Source organism: Nicotiana sylvestris, chromosome 9 (genome assembly GCF_000393655.2).
Source record: "Nicotiana sylvestris chromosome 9, ASM39365v2, whole genome shotgun sequence".
Classification (NCBI taxonomy): Eukaryota; Viridiplantae; Streptophyta; class Magnoliopsida; order Solanales; family Solanaceae; genus Nicotiana; species Nicotiana sylvestris.
This window is the reverse complement of record NC_091065.1, coordinates 116,465,649-116,490,987: the sequence shown is the minus strand read 5'-3', so window position 1 is coordinate 116,490,987 and position 25,339 is coordinate 116,465,649. Positions and strand designations below refer to the sequence as shown.

Genomic DNA, 25,339 nt, shown 5'->3' with positions numbered 1-25,339 from the left:
GCAACCACTTGGGTTTGTTGCTCAGAGAGAGTCTCGTGGCCTTGTATGTCGCTTGTGTCGTCACATTATGATCTAAAGTAATCTCCTCGAGCCTGGTTTGGTAAGTTCAGCACAGTTATCCATGAGTTTTGCATGACTCAGACTGAAGCTGATCACTCTGTGTTTTATCGACATTCTGCTTTGAGTCTCTGAATTTATCTGGTGGTCTATGTTGACGATATTGTTATTACCGGCAATGATCAGGATGGTACTACTAAATTGAAGCAACATCTCTTTCAACACTTTCAGACTAAGGATCTGGGCAAACTAAAGTATTTTCTGGGTATTGAGGTCGCTCAATGTAGCTCAGGTATTGTGATATCACAGCTGAAGTATGCCTTAGACATTCTTGAGGAGATATGAATGACAGGTTGTAGACCGATTGATACTCCTATGGATATGAATTCTAAACTTATGCTAGGACAGGGGACACCGCTTAGCTATCCTACAATATATAAGTGGTTGGTTGGTAAATTAAATTATCTCATAGTGACTAGACCTGGCATTTCCTTTCCTGTGAGCGTTGTAAGTCAGTTTATGGATTCTCCCTGTGATAGTTATTGGGATGCAGTTGTCTGCATTCTTGGATTTATAAAATTGTCTCCAAGCAAAGGGTTATTGTTTGAGGATCGAGGCCATGAGCAAATCGTTGGATACTCGGATGCTGATTGGGCAGGATCACCTTTTGACAGACGTTCTATGTCTGGATATTGTGTTTTAGTAGGAGACAATTTGATGTCCTCGAAGAGCAAGAAACAGAATGTAGTTGCTCGATCTAGTGCAAAAGTAGAACATTGTGCAATGGATGTGGCAATGTGTGAGCTAATTTGGATCAAACAATTGCTCAAGGATTTGAAATTTGGTGAAATCAGCCAGATGGAACTTGTGTGCGATAATAAAGCTGCCCTCATATTGCATCAAATCCGGTGTTCCATGAGAGGACTAAACACATTGAGATTGATTGTCACTTCATCAGAGAAAAGATACTCTTAGGAGATATTGCTACAAAATTTGTGAAGTCGAATGATCAGCTTGCTGATATTTTCACCAAGTCCCTCACTCGTCCTCGTATTAGTTATATATATAACAAGCTCAGTACATATGATTTATATGCACCAGCTTGAGGGGGAGTGTTAGTTTGGTAGTTAAACAGTAGTAAATAACCCTAATCCCATATGTATTAGGAGTATGACATGTATTTTATACACACACACACACACACACACACACACACACACACACACATATATATATATATATATATATATATATATATATATATATATATATATATATATATATATATATATAATTGCATCATTGTCAATATATGTGAATAATATCATATTTTCTCCCGTGCCTTCTCACAAGAGATGTGTTAGTCATTCGAGTGGTGGAGTTAGGATCGGCTATGGTGATTCATGTGTTCTATGGATTTGGATACTGGAGTCCTCAGAAGCAGATTGTTTCAAGGTTGCGGATTGTGAAGATATGGCCAAAGTTATCTAGATGGTAGTACGTGCTATGGTTAGGTCATTGTGGACTTTTGGAGGGCCATTTATCCATTTGGGGATGAACGAAGTTGATTTGGGGGCCTATTGGTAGGCCCAATGAGGATGTGTATTCTACACCGGGTCAGATTTGTTAAGTCAGCACCATTGTTGCTGAAAGGTGTGTCATTGGTTAGAGTTGAGCAGGTTCGTGTTCTAATATGTTCTATGTGTTACTCTTATATGCTACAAGGGCTTGTTATTTGTTGGTTATATGCACACCCGATGCAGTTCTATTTGGGCCTTTTGGCAGAATTCGAGGGAAATATTACTGGGGTGTTATATGGTTGATTGCGCCTTGGTTATGGTCTATTCGAGCTGTGGTATATTGTGTTATTATCTTCTCCATGGTTATAGTTATGCACTTTGTGTACTTGATGTCGAATTGCGTGTGGTAGTTGATTTTGAGCATTGTGGCTTGAGGTATTTCATATGGACCAGTGTTCGGATTGGGTCATGCATCGCAATGGCATTATGCTAGGATATGATTGTGCTTATTTCGTGTGTTATGTTTCCCCTTATGTGGTGGATTTGTAACATTGCACTTCGTGATGGTATCAGTTGAGCTGACGGGATGGTTTCTTCATTTCCATTCTCTTTCCATCATTGGGTATATTTGAGTTATTGTTCGTTAGTGTACAGATTGCATGGTATGTAGCTCTAAGTAGGATTTGTGTGAGAAGCCGGTCGAGTAGCTTGTACATGATGAGGTGAGGTTATTGGGCCTAAAATGAGTGTCATCAGATCCGATTAAGGTATGTTTGCAAGAATTGTGTCACTAATCGGCTTAGATTTTGGCTATGGTTCTTATCAGGCAAGAGAGCTCCACGACTTGTTAATCTGATGGATGGTTATGAGTTTATGTATGTTTCCTTCATCATTGGAAATGTATGAAGGTTCAAAACAATATTTTAGTTGATATGAGGTTCGTTACCGGTGTCGGGTTGGTTATCGAGCAGCGGGTTTGACCAAGGTTTGACTGTCGGGTAAACAGACTCAGAATCGAGTTTTAATTATTACAATAAATTTGTATGATGATTTTGGATATTTCCACAAAGTTTGGTTAAATTCCGATGAATTTTAGATAAGTTATGGTTGTATGGTGATTGTTTTCGGTTCCGACGTCAATTTGAGCATAAAGGTTACCATATTGAGCAAACGACCTTTGATTTGTGTTTCAACTAAACCATTATATTCGAATCGTAATTTTGGAATCATAGCGACTGAAATTATCAAGTTTCGACATCGTATGAGGAATTTGTGGTCATTTTACTAAGAATTGGGTTGCTAGATTTTTCAGATTAATTACGAAATTGTCACTCAATTCGTATTTAAAAATCTGCACTATTTTTAAATATTGAAACCAACATATCTCCTTCATTATAAGGTCAAATGGAGTGATTCAAAAGCTTAACTTGACTGGAATTTTATGAGGAATCCATTGGAGGAATTAAAAGCGAGTTTTGGGATCATTTGGCACAAGAAATATAGGAGAAATGCTGGGCAAAAGATTATAATATCGAGGGTTTGTTCATTTGGTCATATTTTGAGTTAGGGAGCTTGAATTTGGGTGATTTTGGAAGCGATGTTCACCACATAGATTGGGGTAAGTGTTTTATACTCGATTTTGGTTATATTTTATGAATTCATCTTCGTTTTTGGCATTTGATTGATGAATTTACAGTGAAATTTGGGGGATTTTGTAAAAAAAATTATGAAGTGAATTTTTAAGTTTTGAACATAGATTTGTAGTCGGATTTGAGTGAAACTAGTATGGTTGGACTCATAATTGAATGGGTTGTCGGATTTATGAGTTTCATTGGATTCAGAGATGCGGGCTTGCGTTTGACCTTTTGGTTGACTTTGGGCTTTTGACTAAAGATTTCACCTTTATTGATTGAGTTTATTTCCTTTGGCATTATTTGATGTCCTTGAGTTTCTTTTGGCTAGTTTCGAGCCGTCGGAGGCCGGTACACGTGGGATGTCATTTCTGGAGTATTATTTGGCTTGCTCGGTATAGAATTCGACTTGTTCGAGGTAATAACACTTCTAAACTTGGTGTTGAGAGTAAGAATCCCTGAACATACGTGTTATGTGTTTGGTGTTGAGTTGACGTACATGCTAGGGATAGGCGTATGGGCGTGCACCATGTGAATTATGACTCGGTGCTAGAGTAATTAAGCTATGATCCATGTTAGAAATCATGTTTAGGCTATATGCTTATTCTGTTGGGACCCACTAAGGTAATTTCTGTTGTTGAGTTACTTGCTTAAATTGCAAATTTATACTCAGTCATATTCATTCATTTGCATATCATATCTCAGTCTCTATTATCATTTATTGTTACATCATGTATCCTTGTTTGGTCCGATTGGCATGAGATTTGTGAGCCCGAGAGTCTGGAGAGATTGATGACTGAGTTGAGGCCGAAGGCATGGTTGTGAGTGATATTTGTGGGATCGGGATGTACGCTATAGCATAATTTATTGATTCATGATGGGATCGGGTTGCACGTTGTAGCGGATCATGTTGGCTTATATTAGCGCTTGAGCAGGATCCATCCCTCCGGAGTCTGACGTACCAGCAGTGAACGCAAGTACCGAGTGCCTAGTGATTGAGTGTACCGAGTGATTGCGTACTCTAAGAGTGTGAGTACATGCGTTCATCACTATGATGCATTACATTTGATATACTTACTTGGCATATAGGCATATAGATGCATTTTCTCATGTTAAACGGTATTGTGACATTCATGGCTTCACATGCACACTAACATGTATGCATAAATATGTACTTTCCTCATGCTATCTGATAATGAAACATCTTATCTGTTGTTAAATATTTTTGGAAAAAAACACAGTTTTCTGACATACTCATATTTGGTGATCTTGGTGAAAGATTTGGGTTTCATGGTTATACCTGAAAAACATGCCTATTTTCCGTAACTGTGAACGAGCTGAGCATTATATATTTGAGTTATTGCTTGTACAACTTTTATCATATTATTATGAGTTATTTTTGGCTATTGGTGTTGACCTCTAACCGTTGTCCATGCCTGTCATTGCTTTCAACCTAAGGTTAAGTTTGTTACTTATTGAGTACATGGGGTCCGTTGTACTCATACTACATTTCTGCACTTTGCGTGCAGATTTTGGAGCTGATGTTGCTGTGTATGGCGGGAGCTGGCATTGAAGATGTACCTGTGTTTCGGTTATAACTGCCTCTTGTTTTTGGTAGCTTTAGATTTATAAATCTGTTTATGTACGTTTCAAACAGATGATGTATTTATTCCATATCAGCTTTGTAACTCTAAGTCTTAGAAACTCATGATTTGTACTACAAGTCCTTGGGGAGTTGTATAAAATTCAGTTATTTTATTTTTGACTCTTATCATTATCATTGTATTGTGGTTTATTCTAGTAGGTTGGGTTAGGTGTCATCATGACTAGTTGAATTTTGGGTCGTGACACACACACAGAGAGAGAGAGAGAGAGAAAGAGAGAGAGAGAGAGAGAGAGAGAGAGAGAGAGTTAAGGACTTTGTCTTTGAAGAGGAACATATTGATATTCCTCTAATTGTTATTGTCAATGCTCAGGAACAACTTTCTATACTTGACATTATTCAATAATTAAATTCGGATCAAAGACAATATCATTCAAGCTATCCTTCAAGAAGTAGAGAACAAATTCAACAACCTCAAGAATAAATTTCAATGAAGAAAATAATCTATGGACTTAAGAAAGTGTCTCATTAATAGTATTACTAATTTCATCAAGTTATTATCTCATTTGTTTTCGAGATAAATCTTGTTAATTATTGTGTATACCACAAGTCTAGTAAGAGTAAGTATATTTTTTATTGTGTGATGTATGATCATTTAATTTTGGGATGTTAGGAAGATATTTAAATAATTTATAAACTTATCTTTTGAAAGTAGTTTAAAGGTTCAAAAGATAATTACAGAGAACAAATATTTTATGTTCACATAAAGGAAGACGAAAAAGTTAAAGATAATAAGGTATTTAGATATCGACTTCACTAGATGCTGATATAATACGACATACTTGGTTGATGAGCTATATAAGGAAGAGTGTTAAATGAATACTCATATCTCTTTTCACCATGGAAGTTAATTTATATCACATTATGTAACATCTGATTATGGAATATGACTGCAGAATTTTGTCACTGGCGGCGAATCTATGGATAAAGTTGAAAGGATACTTAAGTTATTTTGTGACAATAGGCTAGAAGTCTTGTATTTCAATAACAACATGAGTTGGGTAAAGTCAAAGCACTTTGACATAAAGTTCTTGGTTGTTAAAGAAAGAGTTCAGAGTGGTTAGGTACCTATAGAGAATATTGGTACAAACTCCATGGTTGTGGATCCACTTACTAAGGAACTACTACCCAAGGTTTTCATGAGCATATTGCTCATATGAGTTTCATGTCATTTAAGAATATTCAGTTTTAGTGGGAGTTTGTAACTTCTTAAATGGTCTTTATGGACACAATTCGGTTTCAGTTTAAGGATATTTGAGGTTATTTCTGTAGAAGTAACGTATTCAGGTTAATTTTTTTACTTTAACTTATTTTTTAACTTGGACCAGTTAAAAATAGGAATGCTTGGATCACACTGCATGTAATTTTCATGCTACACATCCATACTTGATCTGTGTGATTTGGTTGTATTGTATTCGTGATCAAGGAAAGTTTAGTTACGATAAATATAACGAAAGGCACCTTGGTTCAATATTGGCATGATTGATGGACGAGATTGTTCAGATGTATTTTGGTTTATGATAGCAAATATTTTGAGCTTATAAGGTGACATACAATTATAGAGTTATATGTGTATTCCAAGTGGGAGATTGTTAGAACTTTTTATGGACTTGCACATATATGGTATTTAAGAATAATTATATGTTGGTTGTTATCATTAAAGGTTGACACAAATTAAAAATGATATGCTAAGATTTTAAAGTTAAATGGGTCTATTATTCCTTGTAAAGTATGTGGTTTTATGTGTAGATACCCGGATGTTGTTATTAATTTGATGATGGGCTGAATTAGAAATACATAAACTTGTGCACCTATTAATACGGTTATGGTCCCCAAATCATCAGATGTAGGGTTTTCTTTCTAACATCCCATTGCTGGAAAGAGTAGAACGACTTACGATTTGATTTGGAAGACTGTAGACCGAAGATCCATTCATCTATGTGGTACTCATGGATTCAGGTACACTTCCGCATCTAATTTTTATTCTCGATGATTTTACATGATAGTTCTTGGGTGAAAGATGAAGGATTTCATCTTTCAATAATTTAGTTCTAACAACGAACCCTTTCTTATCTACAATAACTTTTCCAATTGATGTTTTATGCCTTTTTCTCTCAGAAACTTTAGTTTGGATTTCACATGTGGGGTTTTTCAAAGAAATTCTTTCTCTGTCACACTTATGGAGTGATTGTGTAATTGGTGGTATTCAAACCTACTGGAAACTAATATTGCGTCACAAATCTTAACATTTTATTATATATCTTGTGGTTTTGCCATAAATTTGTAGGATACGGGATGAAAATTTCAAAATTTAAGCCACAACTTGTAAAACCAATTTCAAGATTTGCAAATTTTCTAGGATTGTAATACATATCAAGTGACTAAGAATATGTCACGATCCAAACTGGAGGATTATGACTAGCACCCGAACTATACTTGTCGAGAACCAACGTACATTTGATCTAACCTTCCTTATTATATTTAAGGGCCGACGAGATCATTATAAATGGTAGATATGGATCATGAACAACAAACAATGAAAGATAATGGAATGAACATACATAACATGGGATGACAAGACTGTCAAGATACTACATATAAGGTACGAGCTACCACGCTCCCATGAAAGACAATACAACAAAAATCAGCCGACAAGACATACCAAACTATACATGAGTCGACACCTGTCTATGAGCCTCTAAAAGAGCATACGTGCTGCAAAATTATCGGAACAGGGCCCCGACATACCCATAATATCTATAACAAAAATGCATACCAAGACCACGACAAGTCCGGAGAAGGGATCTCGCCAATAACCGCTGAACTGGAAAGCCTACTGTGGTAGGGGAGCTGCGTCTACCTGTCTATCAGGACCTGCAACACGACATGCAGCGTCCACAAATATAAAGGACGTCAGTACGAATAAAGTACTGAGTATGTAAGGTAGGAAAGCATAAGTAAGAACGATAATGTAAACAGGGATAAATAATATACAACTTATAACATCTGGATAACTCTGAGGGCTACTAACATGAAATGCATGATATATACATAAACTTTTAAAACATACGCCTCTGCGGGCATCATCATCATCATATCGTACCCGGCCGTAATAGGCTCGGTAAAACGTATCCGTCCACGTGAAGCTCAGTAAAACCCAACTGATCAGTGGTTGTGCAATAGGTGACGTACCCGGCCGACTATATCCTCTTTGATTACGTACAATCGAAGTCATGCAAAAGAAGGAAAGGGATAGCCTCACATACCTTGTATATGTACTGCCCAACCTCAAGCTATGCAAATGTCACGACTCCTTAGTCTACAATAAGAGAAATGACACTATCGTTATCGTTTAAGCGTCGTAACTATTATGTATTGACCACAACCTATTTTACGATGAAACAGACAACACCTCCCCTAGATATATGACTTCACACAAGTCAAAACAATCACCAAACAGCCCAACATACCCCTTTCACTTCATACACAACACGACAACCATAATAGTGTCAAACAATCCGAAAATATTATGACGAACGACCAGCAAACAACCTTGCCATTATGTGGTGTTTCTCCACACCCTTCCTCCTCTCAACTCTATAAAAACAGTAGCAAAAGAGACAACCCAATAGCAACAGGAAACAGCCCACAAAACAGTCCCACAAGCTTAGCAACTCAAAATTAATTTTTCAGTTTACTTAAACACGTTTCAACTTGTCTTTTCTTTCAAATTGAGAAACACAACAAAAGTACATAATTATACCTCTTATCCAATAAACCAGCCATGAATTCAACTTAAAAATAAGTTCATAACCAGCCAACCATGACACAAGAACAAATAACATATTTCGAAACTCGCTAGGTCTATTCTTTACGATCGAGTTACAATTCGCAAACGCATATATAATGGAAGGAGAAGCATAACCTTACCTTGTATTGAGTATAACCCACGAAACCCGTTCCTTCTTCATCAAAAATCAGTTCCTCAATGCGGCTACAAGAAGGAGAAAGAGAAACTAGCAAGCTATCCGGACTTTTCGGCACTAGAATCACGTCGTAACACCCGAAATACCCTAGGGTTTGTATGAGATTTTTGGGGAGGAGTTGCAGGGGTTCAATTTTGTTTTCAAGGTCTGAAAGATGATTGAAATAAATGAGTTGATAATCCCTTAAAAGTCCCCTCTTGGCCAACTTTGGGGCTTTTAATTGAGTCCTCTCATTTTGGCAAGTAGGTGATGCACCTACTTGTCACCTACCAATCTGCGCAGTCTCGCGAAAATGCAAATATCTCTATACTCCGAGATCGTATTGACAAACGATTTAATGCGTTGGAAACTACACTCATAGATCTTCAATTTGGTGGGTAGATCACCCCGTAATTCCAAATAAATTGGGATAAAAATTTAGTAACATTTGACCTAAAGTTTAAGTAAAATTATGAACATAAGTTGCGACAACTTCTGTCGACTTTTGTCTCATAACTCGTTTAACTTCAAGACTTATGATACGGATATTATATGATTCAAATACCTTAAAACACGACCTATTGAAAATATTAGCACCCCTAGGTTTATCCAAAAATACGGATTACAACATCCTTGATTCGTTTAACTTCTAATACTTGTTAACCACCCTTATATACCCTTGTATCATTTAAGACCAATAGGATTAACTTATTATCATCTCAAAGATAATTTCTTCTCAGATTTACATCGACTAACTTATGGCATGAACCAACGTACGTGAATATGGGTTGTAACAGAATGCGTGCACCTTGTATTATAGAATAATCTATGAAGTTGATATTCGACCGTGTCTCTTCCATGAGCCAAAATACGTTTCTGAAAAATGTTTGAGGGTTGTAATTGTTCATTTCTGATCATAGAAGTAAAATGCCATCAGTAGAGGCTGCAATTACAGACTATACACCACCACCAATAACAAACCCAGTGTAATCCCACAAAGTGAGGTTTGGGAATGGTAGTGTGTACCCCACCTTGAAAAGGTAGAAAAGTTGTTTTTGATAGACCCTCGGCTCAAAAAAAGATGAAAAAAGCAGTAGCAATTACAGACAATACATAAATGCATTTATTATGTTTCAAGTTATCAATGACGAAATAGCCAGTTATAGCCATTTATAACAGCACTATAGATCCAGCCATGATATAAGATAACGAGGTATATACGTTGTTGATCACTCTCACAGTTTCGCTTGTTCTTGAATTTGTTCCTGTTCAAAGTAAATGAATTCAGAGAATGAGTACCAAATTTAAAAAGGAAAATGAAAAGAAACAGTCAAAAAATTTAAAGTGCCAAGCTGACAGAACTTGCAGGCATGAGATTTCTACTAATAATGTATCTAAATTCCCTCTAATTACATACTCTCGTCTACAGGAAGCATAATGGTGATCTAGTAGGCGCTCGGACAGTATCTGGTTGAATTAAAAAAAGATAGTTTTGAAGTTGAAGTTGAAAGAGGTATTTGGAAGTTCAAGTTGTGTTTTACATGAATTTCACTTGAACAAGAAGTTGAAAATTTGTGAATGGATAATAATATTTGACTTAAAATTCTGCTCAAACAATTTTTCAATATATGACCATTATTTCAAATACTGAAATATTTTTAATGGCAACCGGGAAATGCTCACCGGGGAAGGGGGGCAGAGAGATACAAATGGAGTTCTTTCACCTTCACTTGTCAGGAAATTAGTTTCACAGAAAAAGAAGTCATGTTTAACATTTCGATTTCAAATGGGAAGCAATTTTCTGAAGAAACATATTAGGATAAAGCATAACATGGAGATTCACTTTAAAAAAAAACAGTAGTTTTTGGTTGCAGTGCTGATGTCCAGAAGCACCACGCATTCTAATTTTTTTTAATTAACCAGAAAAGGAAACAATACTCGTGTCGTGGTTTTAAGTTTGGCTCTATTGTTACTGAAAGAAAATTAAGGCAAAGAACCCAAAGTAATTGGGATGACTCACCTCTGTGACAAAGAAGGCATGGAATCCATAAGGAACTCTTTTGGGTAATTCAACAACTGCCACAGGCTCTGCTGACATTGTTTTCGCATCAATTACATTCACAGCTGACTTTCTGCACAAATATATAAGAGAACGGTTTAGTCAAGGTGATTCTGTTTTAAATCTCAGTCATGAAATCTGCTAATATTTCCATATGCGCCTAAGAACTAAGATAGGAAAATAATTTAACAGGCGCAAAGGCATACCATGTATAATGCACAAGGGAAATAGGGACATATGCTGCTTTCAATTTTCTAACTAAAAGTCCAAAGAAGATTATAACTAAAGAGTAAATGCTCATGTACGCATTTTTCTAGCTATGCTCAAATTAAGGTGGAAAAGATATGGACAATTGAGCATCATATGATCTTAAAGTCACGTTGCTTCAGTATATTGTAGTTGCAGTTGTTCTACATACACACATATAACGGATCTTAGAGGTAGAATACACTATGCTCTTTCAATTACGTAGGTTGTACTGTTTCACACAAGTAGTACTCTAGACTGACCCTCTTTGTCACTCTATTTCGCTTTAAACATTAGAACAGAAGAATTTCCTTAACATCCAGAAGACTACAAGTACATAATGGTCTTATACGGGACAAGAGAAGATATATTAATAGTGATGCTTATGATAGATGCAAGTAAGAGAGTGGCAGATAAGGTACCCAGTGTTCTCATCATGTACGAAGAATATCAAGTAGCCATCATCCTCTTCACATTCCGTACCAGGCTGACGGGGAACAAATACAGCCTCCGAACCAAATCTTCCAGGTCCTAGATCAAAGATGCCTTGAACATTTCCTCCAACTTCAAGCTGTGCTTTTCCAGTCTCTGGTTCAGCATGCAAATCAAATTTGATGATTCCAGTTACCTTGGCAATGCTGTCCAAAGTGGTTCCATATACATATCGCTGTTTCCTAAATTTCAAAAAGGCTAATATCACTATACCAACATAAGAGAGAGGTCTTCTGAAAAACCTCTAGAGAGACCAGATCAAGTAACCAAAACCAAAAGGAACAAAGCTAATAAAGTTAATACTCACGGAAAGCACGCACTTAGAACTCATGAACTAAAGTTGAAGCAAAATAGATAAATGATAAATGAAGGTGTTCATAACCCAGCATTTTGTACAGCCAAACATAAGCTGCATTGATCGAAAATTGCCTGAAATTTTTATTGATGGAGACAACTGACCTGCCAGTGTAGTTCTCGTTGATCCGTGGAAAATCAACAGCAGACTCCGAGAGTTTCTTCTGTGAAGCTGCACCACTCTTCATGTTAAATCTCATTTCGTATCTGTAAAAAAAAAACCAAAATCATGAACAGCGGCAGATACAAACAAGGTCAATTTAAAAATTCAATGTCGGAGTCTCCGAACAGCTCATTGGAGAAATTCTCTAGCTTTTCTTTAACAACTCCGTTGACCATGTCTAGGTTTGGATTCTGAACGCGGCAGGTGATCAACACAACTTCATCTCCCTCCTCCCAAGCATTGGCTGGTAAAATAATCGAAATGATAAACCAGTCAGAAAACAGAAGCAGCTACAGCAAGAAATTGATGTAAAGAATGTGTCGACCCTATACCTATCACAACAGACGATTACCAATTATAAGTGCAAAGACTACACTGCAACTTATATTTGGATCACTGACATTTTCAAGATGTGAGTCCTGAATCCTAATTACCCTACAGAAATTTTTTAAGGTGGCATTTCCGCTTATATCTCATTGGGCCTCTGATTTATATTTACAGCTTTTAAGCTTTCAGATGATCAAAAGTTACCATTGAAGAGTCCTCCTGCATTCCATGGCAATAACAATTCCAAGTTTCAACCATCCAAATTATTTTAAAAACATGACATATTTTGTCTGTAAACATCTAATGTGATCCTGGTGACTCAAACTCTAAAACTTAATTCACAGGTTCCAAAAGGAAAATTCCTAAACTATATACTTTTTTATTGAAAGATCATTTCCCTTACAGGATTATCAATCAACTTTCATACCCATTAATCACTGCATGTACATATGCAGCTATTGGGTAGCTACAGCTTTTCTGTTCAGAATAGGCTAAATTTTACCTTTTCAAGAAAGACCACAAAGTTGCTTACCATTGTGAAATATGAAGCAATTAGGAAGCTCGAACCACTTGATTAGGGCCTCACTCTTTGCATATCGCGGGAGGACTCCAAATCGAGCGTTTTTAGTAGCATCGAAGAAAAAAGCCAGCTGATTATTTTTCACCATTTCCTGAATAGAAAATTCATAGCTGAGAATAAATCCAAAAATCTTAACACTATGCATGACAAATATACAATTCCAGACAAATATAAACTCAACACCCTACCAAACGTGTAACCAGATTTTGGAGTTCACACATGGACTTTATATACAGACTTATGGATGTGAGAACGAGTTTAATAAAGGTTCCCTTCAGTATAATTCGAAAGAATATGAGCACCCAACCCAAAACCTAAGGCAACTGATGGAGTAACCCACAACTTCTATAAACTCCTTTAAAATCTCTCACACTACCCAAGTAGGACAAATATAACTCAAAAAATAGATAGTCCATTTATCAAACAAAAGATCGAGTCATGGTGTATTGCTATGGTTTCGTCAATTCAAATGACTACGTACAAAGAAACGGAATATACTAGATCCATTTCATTTAAGACATCCATTTCATGTTGAATGAACCAGGCAATGTCACATAACTTGAGGAACAAAATGCCACATTCTTTTTAAGGCCTGGATAAAAAGAGTAACTGAAACTGAACACTGCAAAGAACAAAAAGAAAACAGATGAAAGTCATGCAAAAGGTAAAAACTACAGCATCTTTACGTAAGTTTCTTGGTCGATGTTACTTAAGCTGGTTTAGGTAACCTCAGACACAATTCACTGGTTACATGCTTCTTCAGACCATACTACAGTGGACTTTAAGAAATATTGAATAAAGAATAAGTATTTCTTAAATTATGGAGGTTTCAAAAGTCTTAAAATAGTAATAATATATTTAATACAATTATAATCAGAATTCTTTCTCTCATCTATGATTGAATGTGGAAATAAGTATGCTATGATATATTATAAAAGACAAGTGTAATTTGGATGCCAAACTGACATTACAAGTTGCTGCAGTAATGTTCATGAAATGACCTAACCCAATTAGTGATTGTTGGAGGACTAGCATATAGTGGTAGCTATGGTTTTTCATTTTATATTTGCAGGTGTAAAATTTTTGTCATACAGGTATGCTATATTTTACTCTGTTTTTGTGGTACCCGTCTTTGAACATTTTAGTATCTAAAACAAAGCTCTTACTCCACTTTTAGGATCATTATCTTAACTTCTTCTGTTTAAAGAAGTTTTAAGGTATGTATTTCAAAGTTCAATTCATTTTCTTATGGTTCTTTAAACGCTTTGTTGACTACCATTCTTTCTAATAAGATACTTTAGACACAAGAGTAAAAGTTAGGAATGCAAATATGAGATGAATTTCAATAAGTAACATCTGTAGCAGCACTAGGATACCCCAAATAATTCTGAGTTTAATACTTGCTACCAATCATGAAGTTTTATTACTAAATTTTCGACAAGCATTTACCTTACAATAGCTGATTCTTAAAACGGAAGTCCATAAACCAGAAACCTCCTTGAAATCCTCTCCTATAGGACTCCAATAAGGAGGTGGACTAATGTAACAAGACTTAACATCTCTCTCTGATTCAATTTTGGAGCCAAGGCTTTCATCTCTCATAAAAAGCTTACATCATATGTCCACCAAGAGAGGAAAGCTGATATTACTACAAGACAAATCAGCAAATTGTGAGCTACAGAAGTCTCATACCTTCGGTCGGAAACACAAAGGGAGATCCATCATAATTGCATAATTTTCAGTAATAGCAAAATCATGCATCATGATAGGCTCTGGTATTGTTATTGGGACTGGATCCTGCATGATTCCACCCTTTGATATAACCCTATAAGTGATGTAAGGTGGGTTCTGAGAGTAGCCAAAGGTAAACATCTCACCTGCATGCAAAATTTCAAAGTCAAACTCAGAGTGTTCTACCAAAATAATGGCTAAATAATTCATGCTTCAAACTTGTATTAAATGATCCATTTTTGGTTCTTCTTCTCCACTTTTGAATACTGGACCTTGAACTAAAAATCTATCACAAATACACAACATAATCAGGTGACTGCATCAAAGGTAATGTTGATTGACTGTCACTGGATAGTTTCCTTCGCATAAGGCTGTGTACACACTACCCTCCCCAGACCCCACTTGTGGAATCACGCTGGATTTTTTGTTGTTGTTGTTGTTGTCGTCACTGGATATTTTAAGCAGGGTTGGCGTTTAAAATGGGAACCCTAATCCTGGGTCAACCATCTTTCTTCACCTGTATTTACAGCCCAAAGGGAATGCCGCTCCATCTTCTGTTCACCATCCTATCCTCAACTTCAAAATCAATTTGCCTTGCCATTCAGTTGTTAAATGTAATTTGATAAACGGAAAAGGGTCTGATCTATCCCTCTACTATGATAAATTGTTCAAAATTGTCCCCCGTTATACTATTGGGCCATAAAAATCCCTGCCGTCTTACTATCCTAACAAATCTGCCCTTAGTTAGATCATGGCATCCATCCGTGCCCTTTTTACACCTGGGCACATATGAGACGACCCGCTCCATGAAACCCACCAAACTCATAATCCACGAACCGCCATTTATAAACCAAATAATACATATTTCTAATAATTGCGTTGGGGAAGTAATCGTTTTAGGTAATCTAATTTCCTATGGTGATTTTAGTTTCCATTTTTTAAGCCGAAAACTTTCAAATTTCAAATTCAAAATCAGAAATCTGAGTTTGTTGGTTACCTATTGTTAGAATCGTTTGGAAAAATCATTTGTTGTGCTTAAGTTTTGATTCACTTTCTGATTTGGGAAAATATAGTTGAAGGGAAACTAAAACCACCATTGGACTATTTGGAAAAGCTTGAAGAACACCCAAATGGGTCTGTTGTGAATCCATGATTGCTTAAAAAAGCTTTTGCGGATGAACTTTGGTTTCTGATGGCTCCTTCTACACTTCTTATCTTTTTTATTAAATTTTAATTAAATATTTTTGATTGGCATCTGATTTCTAATCTTCCTTTATTTTATAATGGATGGAAAAACAGACACGGACGAACCATTTTCTTCCGCACAATACAGTAATTTCTTGGGAACATGGTGATGAAAAATAAGGAGAAGAAGAGGATGGGAACGATGATGTATCAATTGGACACCGGATTTAAAATTTTGGAAGAGTTGAGTTGTCTGTGTTTCTTGTTGAAAGTATTTTTTTAGAACATTGTTAGAAAGCTGATACGTGAAGCAAGAGCTAAAAACTCCATTGATGAAAGCTCTGAATCTTAGCTCGAAAATTGGGTTTTCGAAAATGTGAACTATTTCTAGTTGGTGTTATTGTGTTTTGTTAGGGATCTTTTGGGGAGTTTAAATCTCAAATTATAACAAATTTGGTGAAGATTCAAAGAAGTTGGGTTGAAAATTTTGAGCAAATATCGATAAAGATGAAGAACAATGCTGGTTTTCCAGATTTTTAAGTTATGTCTCTCTTTTTGCCTTTAGGTTACGGGTCTTAACTTGGGCGGGTCAGTATTGGATGGGGTTTTTTAAATTGGGGGTGGGTCGTTTAATGAGGTGATGCCACGTGGCACCTCCGTCTAACTAAGGGCAGATTTGTAAGGATAGTAAGACGGCAGGGACTTTTATGGCCCAATAGTATAACGGGGGGCAATTTTAAACAATTTACCATAGTAGAGGGACAGATCAGACCCTTTTCTGTTGATAAAATAGTACTATGTTATGGAGGAAAATAGCAATTTTCTTTGGTTTTATCTAAAATCGACATCACCACTATCCGATTGGCAAGTCAGGCATATAAGAAAAGAGGTGTCAGCAAATGAGAAAAGAAAACTGAACAGATGACTCAACTAAAGGAGGTCATGCACTGAAAGGATTGCAGTTTTAATCACAACCGTTAGAAGAATACATGTACTGGTACTTCTTTCGTCAACAAATATTTGGGTAGCAAAGTTTGAGGACAAATCTTGTGAGTTTATAAATAGTGACATGCTTATTATTGGTAATGCAGAACTAGGACTGCTGCTCTCTTACCAGTTACAGGGTCAACTTTTGGATGGGCAGTGAAGGAATGCGCCAATCTTTTGTCATAATCCAGCATGCCGAGTGTTTGAAGATCTCCATCCTCCATAACTTTAAGTGCATCTGTGCAGTGCACACGCAGTATTAAAGTCAGAATATATACTTATAATCTAAATCCTTGAGTGAAACAATACTAACTACTAATACTTGTGGTCTACCCATAACCAAGACTTCAGATTACAATTTCACTATATAATCGTGCTTGATATAAGGAAAACGAAACGGGAAAAAGGTCGAAGACAACACCTATTCAAAGGCTTGCACATCAAAAATCATAGATACGTCATATTACTGAACAAGTCAAACAGAGCAGTGGCTTACAAGGTTTATCAGCCTCTGAAAGTGCCAAAAGCTTCCCATGGTGATATACTAGAGCTGTATTAGCTGGAGAAGGAAACAAATTTTACTTTCAGCTGGTAACTGTCATATAGACTACATAAATATTGTTATGAATCAAGATGCGTTCCTGCCATCATTAACAAATTATACTTGGGAAGTCTTGTCAAGGGAAGATAGATAGACTAGCTAAAATTCCAGCCAACTAACCTGTGCCATTTCCATAGGTGATATCCAATACTTTCAGCTTTGCTCGGAGCACTTGCATATAAACAGTGAACAGACCGAACAACCCTTTAAGATCTCCAATCTGCAGATGTAGTAAAGCCAAGGGTTTATAAAGCATAATGCATGGTAGCTTGACACAGTAGTCCCATTTGGTTTGGGAAAGAAAATTTAAGGAAGAAAACTAACAGCAGAAAGTGATAAGACAAATGGGGTGAATCAACTTCAGGTTATAAACACCAATAGGATGTCTCAGTTCCTTTTCCTCTGAATTACTGGTGCTTAAATTTTAAGAGTTACCCCGTGGACTTAGTCGAGGTGCGTGTAAGCTGGCCCGAACACCATAATTATCAAATATTTTTAGAAGTTAATAGAGATCTATGACAAAGGCATGCCAGCAGATGCATCATTTCAGTTTACAGTGATCATAAACTAAAGGGGAAAAGAATGACACAATTATCTTTGAAATGGATCCATCTCCCGTATGAAGCTAAAGAAAAGAGTTGAAAAAGCTTTCTGAAGTGCTGCAATTGCTGGGGCATTTTTTCAAACTGATGTTAAGCCCTAAAGACAAACCACATTCGAACAGCATCATTCTGTTGGTCATCATCCCTAATTCTAGAAAACCAATAAACAACAATACATTTACTAATTGTGTTCCCCCTTTCCAAATAGCTTGCAGAATAGCTACTTAATGAAGCATTCACAATTTGGCGAAATATTTAAAAAAAAAAAAAAAAAAGAGATCCATAGTTATGTGAAGAAGTTGCTGAATGCATCAACACATGTGAAGAAGTTTTAGTAAAAGATACTGCAATCATTATTATATGAAGCTGGATGGGAACAAAAAACTAGGAGTAAGGATATCAAAACAAATGCACACCTTCATAAACTTAGCTCCTCCAAAGAACTCTTCTTGCTTTAGGCGTGATGTCCTCACATAACGTGATACGTAAGTTGCTTTTCCATCTTTAATGCGCAAGCCATGAATCATACTGAATAAAGGCTAAAAGTTTGAGATCGTATTACTTCTTTCCATGTGAAAGAGTTATAAAGACATGATAGTTATTAAGCTTCAACATAACTCGTCTAAGAAAAAAGTTTAAAAAAGAAAGAGTAACTGATAAAATGGAATAGGAAAAACCAGACTAAAAATTGCTTTGTTATAATATAGGACACATGAATAATCGATGCAATTTAATCAGATTATGTGCAAAGTAAAAAGATTAAGCAGCAGCAGCAGCACAAAAGAAAGAGGAACAATTACAACTACTGCTGCTGCGGCTTAGTCCCAAACTAGTTGGAGTGAGCTATATGAATCTTCACCATCCATTTTGCTCCATATGGTTCAATAACTTGGGAGTTCTTTAACCTTAGAGATTCTCTACAATATCAACTGACCTAACATCTCTAAATAGATTAAAAGACTGAACCTGAACCTGATGCAAGCATACCTTCATTACCAAACATTAATTTTAATTAGTTGGAATCACCTTTATTGGCCTTTTACTTTTATTGTTTTCCTTTCCTGGCTAAGTGTGCATAGATTCCGGGAGATTGTAGGTCTTTCAGCACAACTTACCTTCCATATGATTTTAGGCATACCTTTTCCCTTTTTTATACCTTCAAACATCATGGTTAACACTTATAGACCTAGACGAGACAGCAAAAACACACTGCTATGAATTAATTGACATAGTTTACAAACTAATAGTCCTGATCCAACTCATCACGTGCTTCTTCACAAGCAATAGTTTTTAAAAAAATGTCCATGTAATCTGAGAATTTGTTGTTTTGCCATCCTAAGGCACAATCCTTCTCTTTCCTGTTATCATCAAATTCAAATATTTAATTCCTTGTCAATCCTTCTCGTCCTGTTATGATAAATGTAAAGATTCATACCCTTGCTATCATGTTCAAGCTTTCTTTTGTTGGAAAAATGGTATCAATCCTATTCCGGTGAATACAAGGTCTGTCTACGGAGACAATAATGCCCATTTGAGTTGTTCAATTAAGAAAAGAGTACACGGGCCTTCTTATCTAAAGTTACAAATGCCAACTGAAATTTTCAGTTACTTGCCACTCGTATCAAAAAGGGAAGTTTAGTCACATACTAAGCGGCAACCTATTTCAAAATGCTTAAGCTGGAGACAAGAAACACATAGGTAGCTGGAACAAATAAAACTAGAGTTGTAGAGGTGGTCCACTTCTTGTTCAAAGCAATGAGAAAATAACTTATTACTGCTCCAAATTGCAAAGTCAGGATTGTAAAGGACATACCCATCCCCATCAAACCTGCATAGAAATAAAGTGGGAATAAGCCTTGATGCAATCGGAAAATGTTCATTTTAATGAGATACAGGGATACAATGGCAAGAAAGAAGCACATAACCAAAAGGAACCGAGAAAAGCTTATGATCGTTTTCAGGAAGAAATTTTAGGAAGAAATGGAATTTGGAAGTCCCGAGGACGATAGGTTCAGGATAAAAGGCGAACCAGTGATATCCAGCAACCGGAGCAAACTTTGGATTGGGACCAACCCTAACAAATTCACCATTAAGGCACTCCTGTAATTAGAAATTCATATTACTAGGCATCATAAGAGTAAAGTTGATGGCAACAAGCACAAAATGCAAATCCTTAGCAGTAAATCAGACATTATTCCTTATGCTTTTAATTCGAGGAGAAATGAAAATAATGGTAAATAAATCTGCTCGTGTCTCTGTCGAATCAATCCCAGCAAATGCGAACCAACAGTTAGATATGAGCCCAAGATAAAAAACATAAACAATGAAATGAAGAATAAAACAACAAGATGCCACTTAATCTTCCATGCAGTATAGTTGCGAGTTAATTGCTTGCTCTTCACACCACTGCACAACTGAACTTCAATAAGCTATTTAGCCCAAGCTGTTATTTTCGCTAGTGCTGTTAACCATATGTTACTTTCTAATTATATGTTATCTTAATCTCTGTTGCAGTAAGGTCCCACTGAATATTCCACGCAGTAAATCATATCCTGCATAACCTAATGTATTGACATTTACATTCTACGTTCGCTAAACTGTCAAGAAATCTGCTCTGGACATTATCACATAGGCTTTAACCAGTTTCTTATTTAAGTTTTGAACAAAAGATATCTTGCAGATTCCCCAGAAATTTTAGAGCAATGAAAAGAGTAAGCAAATGTTTCCCTGTACCAAGGATGATAAAAGTGAATTCTTTAGTTCAATAGAAACAAATAGGAAGTCTCCCCTGCTTTGCTTGTTAATCAGACAACAAATATATTTTGTGCTAATCAAGAATTCCTAATATACTGATGGCGTAGGACTCTAGCAAAGTCATTAGAGATGAACTCACGCAAACTGTAAATTTTTATCACAATACTTCGACCATGTCATGGGAGTTATTATTATTCACAACAGGACACATTTCAATGATAAATATTACTAGGAGTTATCCTATTTTCATTAGAACCCATTAAGGATAGAACCAAGTTTCAGCTGAATCATGCTGACAAACCCAACCTATTATTGGATTTGCACTCCTAAGATTTTGTTATTTCCTCATTTTCCCCTTTCTTTCCTTGATGATAGAAAAAGACGAGCATCAAATTAGTACTAACTTCCTACTTCTCCCCCTATCATTTTCTCAAAAATTGCAAGCTTGTAGTAACCAGATCTGTATCCTTCGTTTAGATAGACAAACTTCGAACACCCTTCTCTAAGCACAACCCCTCTATCCAAAGAGGTGTAAGCAAGGGCGGATGTAGTATAGAAGCTATGACTTTATCCGAACCCAATAGTTTAGCTCAAACTCTGTATATGTGTTAAAAAATCCACCAAATAAGTACCTATAATTGATTTCAAACCCGGCAACTCAAATGAGCTGTGCTACAATTTGGAACTCGAACGCATAAAGTTCAAATCTTGGGTCCAATAAGCACCTAATTTCAGCAAATATAACTCAAGAATCACAAATAAAAAAAAAACAAACAAAGAGATAATAAGTAAATAAATAAAACTAGCGAACTGACCGGAAGATGGCCTGTGACGGATAGGTCTTTAAGAGGAGGAGTTTCATCAGTAGGTGCAAAATTCCCTGAAAGATAGTGAAGTGGCTTGGTCGAATCGTGCATTAACTTTATGATTACTTTTTCCAATAAGTCTATGGCCTTCCCAATTACTCCCTTTTTTGGCTTGGGGTTCACCACCACAACTCCTCCTTCAGTTCTCTCTACTGTATCATCTTCTTCCTTTCTCCCCATTTTCTCCACCCACTCAGTTGATTGTTAGAAATGTTATAATGAATTATTATAGTCTGTAAAGTGGATATTGGAGGTTTCGCTCTGTTGATTCCTTTAACGGCTGACGGAGATGCCATGGACACGTTTTCCCTGTTTTGTTTGTATTCGCGGGACGTCTTTTGGATTAACGGCTAAAATAGATACCCGAATTGTGTGGATTAAGATACTTTTGGGAACTGTGGATTAAGATAACCAACTATAAACTGACAAGCTTCCACCGCGCACTATACTTCTGCGTTTGCATTTTGCATCCCTAATATATGTCTTAATTTCTAATTAGCACCCTATTCTCTTATTTTTGGCGATTTACTGCCTAATATATTATTACTTTTAGGAAAAACACAAATTTATATTTAATAAGGACATAAAAGGAATTTTGTTATTTTTATTTAAAAAGTGATTTATTCACCATTGATAATGCTGACCCTCAACTAGGAAGTAGCAAGGGCGGGCCCACGTGAAGTCAGGGGGTAGAGTGTCTAGCCTAATGGTGAAGTGGGTTCAAATTTTTAGAAGGGTTTGAGTTCGAAACCAATCAGCTTTTTTACATATACACAATTAGAGAAAGAGAACTACACCGTTTTACTTCTTTGCCTTAATTAGTTTGTGATTAGATTTATTACCGATCTAGAATTATTATTTTTTTAAACAATTTGTGACTTTCAGTAAATAAATTGATTGCCTTCTTAGTTAATTAGTTTATGTCGTGCCATTAAAATTCAATTCTATTTACTTTTTCTTCTCAAATTTCCATCAATTTGTGTTTACATATTATTCTTAGTGATTTAAATTGCTCTTTGCCAATTAATCTAAGTTTCAATTTGGTTACAATGAAAGTATCATGATGTTAGTTAAATTTGAGTTTAGTTTAATTATTGTTTGTGATGCTTTAAGTTTAAATATATTTATTAAATTATTGTTCTAATTTGAATTTTTAATTTGATAATCAAATTTTAAAATTTAATGAAGAGATTTTACTCTCCATATCTTCCAAGTAGCCACAATCAAGTTCACACTCTCAAATTTCTCCTCTCGTGGAAGAAATTTTGAACCAATTAAAATAACAACCCCTTTTTCCTCTAAGAAACAAAGGCTAAGAGTAAATATGAATTCTTTAAAGACTGATCCAACAGAAAAAATATATCTATTAGGGACTATCATCCAAGTGAGCTTGACGAGATTAGAAGAGCATACCTCCAAAAAAAGTCCTTACTAATCTCGAAACCATAAATTTCCTCAAAAAAAATAGTTTTAATAATATATTTTAATTTTTAATATTAATAACAATTTATTTTGTTGAGTTCAATTAGTATATTTCTTCTTCACATGTTGAACCTACTTGATGAAAATCTTGGGTCCGTCACGGGATACTAAGAGTTAGCAACCAACATACAAGACAATTCTGTGGTTAGAAATAAAAAAATAATAAAATAATAAAATAATGCTCAATCATTGTTTTCATCGATGATCAAAGCATAACTAAAGAAGCCGCACATGTTGTAATGCACGAAAAGAAAGGATATAGAAGTCTAATGGAGGAAACCACATTTTTCCAAAAATATTATATGAGAAACTGTGATACATTTTGCAGTAGCAGCTATAGCTGCAGCTTTATTTGCTTTCTAATTTGTCCCTGTTGCTGTCAAAATGAAGAGTCCGGAACCAAAATGCGGTTTTTTTTTACTCAAAATACGCAAATAAGTGTTAAAAAAAATAGTTACCAAATTATATATAACGCCACAAAAAGTGGCGCTATACAGTAACGGTAACTGCACATCTTACATATAGTAAAACTGACACATCTTACATAGCGCCACTATTAATGGCGTTATACCCCAAAATCCCATCTTACATAGCGCCACTATTAATGTCGCTATACCCCTTATTAAAAATCCTTCCGTCTTCTTCTTCTTCTTCGTTTCATCTCCATTATTTTACTCCCTTTTGGTCCCCCCCCCGATTCTGCCCCATTTTAAAAAAAAAAATTTGGGTCCCCCGGCACATAAAAGTTGAAGATTGGTGGTCCCACTGTCGAGTAGAGCTTCGTGTTATTGTGGATTCACTCTTCTGGAGTCAAAATTTCGATCTATTTACATTCCGAAAATTCCAAATCGAGGTATTTCGATTTATTTTAAGTTGAAACTTTTATAACAATGCATATTATTTGATTTGTATGTGTTCTATTTCGGTTTGTGTTTATTTTTTTCGAAACTAGCATGTTAAATTTTATCCGGATTTAATTTTAGTGTTGTATAAAAATATGTAAATTAGTCTAAAAAATGTGTTTGTTAATATCCTCATGTATATTTATGTGTTTTTATGTCGTTTAGTTTAGATTATTTTTTAGCGTAGTAAAATGTAGACCTTTTTAGCGTAGTAAAACGTAGACCCTTTTAGTGTAGTAAAATTTAGAGCCTTGTAGCGTAGTATTGTGTAGTATTTTAGCTTAGAATTCATTTTATTTAATTATCTTATATTCTAGCACGAAACCCATAATTATAAATATTATATATATATATATATATATATATATATATATATATATATATATATATATATATATATATATATATACAATTTTTACAATTAATTTATTAAAAAATATGAATAAAAATTATAAAAAAAAACATAAAATTATTAATGATAGTTTGGTACCACTGAGCCTCAGAAAATCTAGCACGAAACCCATAAGTATATATATAATTTTTACAATTAATATATATATATATATATATATATATATATATATATAATTTTTACAATTAAGTTATTAAATAAATATGAATAAAAATTATTAAAAAAACATAAAATTATTAATGATAGTTTGGTACCACTAGGCCTCAGAAAATCTAGCACGAAACCCATAAGTATATATATAATTTTTTCAATTAAGTTGTTAAAAATATGATAGCACGAAACCCATAATTATAAAAATTATATATATATATATATATAATTTTTACAATTAAGTTATTAAAAAATATGAATAAAAATTATTAAAAAAACATAAAATTATTAATGATAGTTTGGTACCACTAGGCCTCAGAAAATCTAGCACGAAACCCATAAGTATATATATAATTTTTATAATTAAGTTGTTAAAAAATATGAATTTAAATTATAAAAAAACACATAATTATTAATGATAGTTATTAAAAATTATGAATTTACAGTTGACGACATGGATGCACCTATACATCCCGGCCCTCGGACGTCGGAGCTACTACCCATACAGCCCCAGCATAGATCCGAGCATATATGGGGGGGGAGAGTTGCTTATGCAGACTTTTCGGGGCAGGAGAGTGGATTTATTGTGGGAGTTTTTGACTCCTCCCCG

At 35.3% G+C, this 25,339-nt stretch overlaps 1 protein-coding gene and 1 long non-coding RNA gene across 4 annotated transcripts; both read right to left on the bottom strand.

The window, feature by feature from the left end:
* Positions 1–7,595: 7,595 nt before the first annotated feature.
* Positions 7,596–9,057, bottom strand: LOC138876823 (uncharacterized). Its single transcript, XR_011402086.1, has 3 exons — positions 8,802–9,057; positions 8,138–8,190; positions 7,596–7,745 (listed from the first exon to the last, which is right to left on the bottom strand). It is a non-coding gene; the product is annotated as an uncharacterized lncRNA (long non-coding RNA).
* A 652-nt stretch (positions 9,058–9,709) lies between these two features.
* Positions 9,710–22,131, bottom strand: LOC104232695 (carotenoid 9,10(9',10')-cleavage dioxygenase 1-like). Of its 3 annotated transcripts, none has more exons than XM_070155722.1 (14): positions 21,733–22,131; positions 20,193–20,263; positions 19,932–19,991; positions 18,580–18,691; positions 17,682–17,781; positions 17,457–17,519; positions 17,088–17,198; positions 14,750–14,934; positions 13,010–13,148; positions 12,277–12,394; positions 12,093–12,194; positions 11,564–11,815; positions 10,857–10,968; positions 9,710–10,101 (listed from the first exon to the last, which is right to left on the bottom strand). In XM_070155722.1, the coding sequence occupies exons 1-14, from the start codon at positions 21,961–21,963 to the stop codon at positions 10,072–10,074; spliced, it is 1,686 nt and encodes a 561-aa protein (XP_070011823.1). In that variant the 5' UTR covers positions 21,964–22,131; the 3' UTR covers positions 9,710–10,071. The 3 variants fall into 3 exon arrangements, with proteins under 3 accessions (XP_070011823.1, XP_009784260.1, XP_009784266.1); XM_009785958.2 differs by having other exon boundaries at positions 19,977–19,991; positions 21,733–22,130; XM_009785964.2 differs by lacking the exon at positions 21,733–22,131 and having other exon boundaries at positions 18,580–18,702; positions 19,977–19,991; positions 20,193–20,264.
* Positions 22,132–25,339: the final 3,208 nt, after the last annotated feature.